The 6,000-nt window shown below is 45.4% G+C and overlaps 1 protein-coding gene across 1 annotated transcript in view; it reads left to right on the top strand.

The window, feature by feature from the left end:
* The first annotated feature begins 1,428 nt into the window (after nucleotides 1–1,428).
* LOC126416073 (protein FAM151B) overlaps nucleotides 1,429–6,000 on the top strand; it is a 362,218-nt gene continuing 357,646 nt past the window's right edge. The window contains exon 1 of the mRNA XM_050083554.1: nucleotides 1,429–1,614. Coding sequence (XP_049939511.1) covers nucleotides 1,539–1,614 — 76 coding nt within the window. The 5' untranslated portion in view covers nucleotides 1,429–1,538. The remainder of the gene's footprint in view (nucleotides 1,615–6,000) is intronic.

Below are 6,000 nucleotides of genomic sequence, written 5' to 3'. Positions count from 1 at the left end.
CGCCTCTACCAATCCATCGGTGACCGAATCTGTTGTTGAGAAGCGTACGAACACTTGGACTGAAATGCGCAGGAGCTCCATCGTGCATGAACCACATGTTGTGTCGTACTTGTAAAGGCACATGTTCTAGCAGCACAGGTAGAGTATCCCGTATGAAATCATGATAACGTGAATCGAGGAAGTACAGTATATACTGACGAAACTAAAATGAGCTCTAACATGGAAATTAAGCGTTTCCCGACACATGTCCACATAACATCTTTTCTTTATTTGTTTGTGAGGAATGTTTCCTGAAAGTTTGGCCATACCTTTTTGTAACACCCTGTATAGTACTGTATAGGTAAAATAGTATATTGTTTAATTACATTTAGCATCATGAGAATTATAGTAACATATAAATTTGCTACTTGATCTGCAGATAGGTGTACTAATATTATTTGCTTTGAAGGCAGGAAAGTAATTTTTGGAAATTTTTCGGGAAAGGGGTGTTAGGTAACTCTGTTTGTTCGTTAAGGATATAGTCTGGGGTGCTGTTTTTGTGTGTGTGTATTTCTAATTCTTCTAATATATTCATAGTGGCTCCTTTTTCTGCTATATGCAAAGTTTTTAAGTTGTCCTTATTGTTTCTCACTGAATGGTTTTCTTCAGCAATACGGGCTGAAAATGCTGATTTATTCAAGTTACCAAGTCTTAAAGCATCAATATGTTCTTTGTATCTAATTTCAAAACTTCTACCTGTCTGTCCAATGTAGAATTTTGGGCATGTATCACATTTGAGTTTGTATATTCCTGATTTACGGTGGGCGTGCTTATAATTATGTATTATTTATATTTTAGGACAATTAATCTGTAAAAAACACACCATATGTCATAAAGAAAGCGTGTAAACCGTCCGAGGATGAATCACAACGATTCGAAACCGGTAACGGTACCCTCTGAATAAAGGAACTGAAAGTAAATTTGTGGCTGGTTGCTGTACTAACACTATCAACATAGCACTAAGAGCTTCCTTCCTGGACGTAGTGGTACAGCCGTTGCCGTAGTTCACAGTGCAGAGCAGATACGTTGCCGGTGTGAGAAGTGGCTGTAGTTGGACGGCAGTTGGTGGGGGAGGGCGGCAGCGTGCGACTGCCGGGTTATTCACGCTCGCCCCTGCCGCTGTATCTGCCCGGCCCCGGCACAGATGCTTCGATTATTCAGCGGCCAATTGTTGCGCTGCTCGACGGTTGTGGCGTGACGCAGCCGCGGGGGAGAACAGCAGGATAAGGCAACGCCGCCACCGTCGCTTGACGAGGGGGGGGGAGGGAGGGGTGGCGCCTGCCCGCTCGCCACCCAGCACCCCCCACCTCTCCCGCGTCACCCTGCCGGCCGGTTTCCCCCCACCCCTCCCCCAGCGCGACCCGATAGCCGGGCCTGGCCGGTCCTGGAGGCGGCGGCGCAGCCAGTGCGGGAAGGACTTGTCAGCGGTTAGCAGCAGCAGCAGCAGCAGTAGCTCCCGTACACCAGCAGAGCAGGCTCCAGCTGCAAGTCAAGTGGCGATGGCGCGAGGCATGGCGAAGGCGGACGTGCGCCTGTGGCTGCTGCTGGCAGCGCTGCCGGCTATCCTCAGCATCGGTGAGTAGAGGGCCGAGCTTCTCTGCCGTACCTGTTGGCTGCCGGGCACGGCGCGGGGTGTGGTCGCACCTGCAGGCAGGCGCGGGTCGCCGGTCACCGCCCGCCGAATCAGATGGACATCTCCGTCACTCTATAGCCGTTTTTCACTCGATTTACGGGCTTTACACCACCATTGCTATACTAAATAAAGTTGCAAGTTACCACGCAGTGTACGTAAGCCAGAACTGCACGAAGAAATCTCGTCTGCACTGTAGGGCGTTCAGCAGTGAAGCTTCGTGGCAGACTAAAATTGCATCTCCTAGCGGAAAACGAGCTTGGATCTTTCCCTCTAACCGGCCAGTGTGGCCGAGCGGTTCTAGGCGCTACAGTCTGGAACCGCGCGACCGCTCCGGTCGCAGGTTCGAATCCTGCCTCAGGCATGGATGTGTGTGATGTCTTTAAGTTAGTTAGGTTTAAGTAGTTCTCAGTTCTAGGAGACTGATGACCTCAGAAGTCCGATAGTGCTCATAGCCATTTGAACCATTTTCTTTCTTTCCCTCCCGAGGGCAATTTTCCAGCACCTTTGCATAGATACCTTCCGGGTACATAGATTCAGTGTCCGTTGGGCTGGGACCCTAAACGAATAGTGCTAATACATAAGATAGAGCGCGAGAGCATCCGGAAGATGCTCATCCAACATTAAATGACAGACAATGTAAGACGGGCTTACCCCTCGCAATACTATGGGAGCGTGGGGGAGGGGGGGGGGGGGGTACTGTATGCTCACCTTCTGAAAACAGTGTAATCTAGTCGTGTACTTACTATTTTAAAATTTTTCAAAAATTAGTTTCTGTTTTTAATGATTTCTTATACTAGATTCCGTAAGTATTGTGGATTTTTGAGTGAAACGTAAGCCAAATACTTAAGCCCTTGTAGTGGTTCAAATGGCTCTGAGCACTATGGGACTTGACTTCTAAGGTCATCAGTACCCTAGAACTTAGAACTACTTAAACCTAACTAACCTAAGGACGTCACACACATCCATGTCCGAGGCAGGATTCGAACCTGAGACCGTAGCGGTCACGTGGGTCCAGACTGAGGCGCCTAGAACCGCACGGCCACACCGGCCGGCTGTTTCTTGTTGGGAAATCTAATCCCCCAAACCTTCCCCTACTTCCCCACAATATCTAGTTTGAAACCTGCACCCGCAATTACCTCCGTTCCGAAATTAGTTATGGCGAAAAAACTGATAGTTTTTTCCAAAGTTTTTGTGAATAGTTTTGAATTACTCAACAATATAATTTGGAACACAGACGCGAAGGCTACGAAGTTACATTATAAATTAAAAACGTTACTTAACTTCAAAAGCACGCTATCCAGATCGTCTTTAAATCGGTGCTTTCATGCTGAGTTCCGAGAAATCCATGGTCTAAAGGCAGCAGAAAACATAACAGCCTCAAATAATAGTGTAACAGTCTTATTAATCTATTTTAAATGATGAGGCAGGTCTCTACGATTCAGTGTATAACATACCTACTAGAAGCATGATGTGACTGTGGTTTAGTACGCAAAATCGCCCCTTATGCAACCAGCTCCAACTTATTAAGGTTTATTTTTGGGCAGCCAGCCGTTTGAGTTTGCCAAGTATTTCTATTCATGCCATAGTCTGCGGATCACCTTCTGCGATCCGCAGTGGTGCCTGATCATGTGTAAGTTGTATGTCACGCTCCTCAAATTATTTCCCACCTTCTCAGCGATGCCTTTAACAGCCCCGTCGATGGCATGTTAAACGGTAATACTCCTTCCTTTCAAGAATGACATGCTGGTGTCTGGCGTCAGTATGCTTACGTTTTGCACCATTTTACTTGTAAGATATCATCATTTTCAAACCGGATGTATACATATATACATCCGCAGGCGGAAGTCGCTGTAAAGTTAAGGTTTTGCACGTGGAATTGGAGGCAGAATATTGAACAAACAACGCTGGCAGACGTATGGTACGCGAGGCATCTAAGCTGCGAATCTCGTTCGAGTGACTCAGCGCATAAAGAATTCTTTCCGTTGGCTTACAGCATTCTTTGCTGCCATAAAATCCTGCAACGACCAAGACTATTAGTCGATCCACGATAGCGCCCATTGTCTGGAGATCGGTTCACTGAATGGGCCACGATTGCTGGCCGCGCCACAGTACTGGAAGTCTTCCCGACATTTCCAGGAAATGTTGGCTATTCGTCCTTGTCCTTCTGACGGCTTTATCGAGGAACATTGAATATTTTTCATGCTATTTTCCTAATCATCGATGGCACAATATCTTGCGTCACAAGTAATGTACGTTGTGTAAGACCTAATTCTATGGTATCTTCTACAAGATATATTTCATTCTTAAATAGCTACTTCTCAATAATGTTCCTAGGTTCGAAATTCGAACGTATATGCGTATGGAAACCATGTTGTTCACAAGCTGTCTTTTATCTTTGTTCCTTACGACAGTCTTTGTAGTAAATGAAAGTACGTGGGCATATAAACAAAAGTTTTTCTGTCACTGGTGCACACGGGGACAGTTCTTGGGAAGGGTACGTGTGCGCCATTGTGAAGCCTTCATTCGGTTTACATGAGTAACGGCGCATATTCCTCGTCTTCCTGGGATAATATACTGGTAGACCTGTGGTAGAGAGAAGGGAGATTATGTTGTAACGTCCGTCGACGATGAGGATTTTAGAGATAGGACGCAAGCCCGTATTGGGCAAGAAAATTGACCCTGGCCGTTTCAAGGAAACCATTCTAGCATTTCGGCTTGAGCGATTTAGGAAAAATCACGGAAAACCTAAATCTGGATGACCAGACAGGGAAATGAACCCGGTCCTCCGGAATGTGTGTCCAAATTATCACCACTGCACTATCTCAGCTGGTGCTTGCTACTTTTCCTTCGCTTCAGAAGAATCTTCGCTACATCAGATTCTTCTATGAACTTTTCTTAAACCAGTCTATTCGTCACATGAGCATCCACAGAAGTGAGAGATAAATGATAAAAACTAGGCACGATATAAAAAGACGTTCACCGCATTATACAGTTGGCACGATGGGTAGAATTTTCACGCTCCGCCGACATTGGTATTATGGGAACTCCTTTCGAACAAATGAAGTGCCTTAAAAACACTTATTTCATGGCTGCTTGACTGGGAAATGCTATTCCCAAATATGAAACCACGGGGGAATTGAGAATCTCCGAATCTTAGAGTTTTGCGGCGAGTAAGTGTAGCTACTTTTACACGTTACTTCGGCAGCTTACTTCAGGTGTATGGGACGCAGATACCATATACTAGTACAAAACAACCGACAACCGAGATCTGCGCCGGCCGAAGTGGCAGAGCGGTTCTAGGCGCTACAGTCTGGAGCCGCGCGACCGCTACGGTCGCAGGTTCGAATCCTGCCTCGGGCTTGGATGTGTGTGATGTCCTTAGGTTAGTTGGGTTTAAGTAGTTCTAAGTTCTAGGGGACTGATGACCTCAGCAGTTAAGTACCATAGTGCTCAGAGCCATTTGAACCTTTTGAACCGAGATCTGCACTCGACCCTGCTGGAGAACAGAGTTGGACAATGTCGTGGAATAATGACAACTGTAATTCATAAGAAATACAATAAAACGCTACTAAACTAAGATTAAGATCTATTGTTCTCGATGTTCCTCGGAGACTTAGACTTATTTTAAGGTAATACGCCCATCAGCAACTGGTTAAGAAATGATTCTGTTGTTTTACAACCAGCGACACCGTATTCAAAAATATGGCACACCATGTGTAAACATTAACTGGGCTGCAAACCAGGAAACATCTCTTGGTGACCAGTGCTGTGACATGCTGTACATTCATAAATATTGTCATCAGATTCTTGTTTCTTTTTTTATCTCAATGGTAAAAGTTCCGTAACTGTACCGGTATGTAATATCACGGACGTGTCTATATTCTGACCTCATTTTTTTTCCTCGGTGGTGGAAGTTACCTGGATGTTGAGGAGTATAGACTGTTCGATAATAATGGAGAAGGAACCTGATGTACCCTTTCTTACAGAAAGATCACGAAATTTCTCCTAGGGCGAACAGTGTATTGCACGATCGGCGCAAAAGTATTCGGAGCGTAATTTTACCTAATACGGGTATCGTATCAATCGGGAGGAATCGGTTTGGTACTACGAATGAGAGAGGAGAAAGACTAATTGAGTTCTGTAATAAATTTCAACTAGTAATAGCGAATGCTATGTTCAGGAATCACATGAGCTGGAGGTATACTTGGAAAAGGCCGAGAGATACAGGAAGATTTCGGTTACGTTACATCATAGCCAGACAGAGATTCCGAAACCAGGTACTCGATTGTAAGGCGTACCCAGGAGCAGATACAGACTTAGATTACAAT

The sequence above is a fragment of the Schistocerca serialis genome, chromosome 8 (assembly GCF_023864345.2).
Source record: "Schistocerca serialis cubense isolate TAMUIC-IGC-003099 chromosome 8, iqSchSeri2.2, whole genome shotgun sequence".
Lineage (NCBI taxonomy): Eukaryota > Metazoa > Arthropoda > Insecta > Orthoptera > Acrididae > Schistocerca > Schistocerca serialis.
This window is presented reverse-complemented; position numbering and strand designations above follow the sequence as displayed.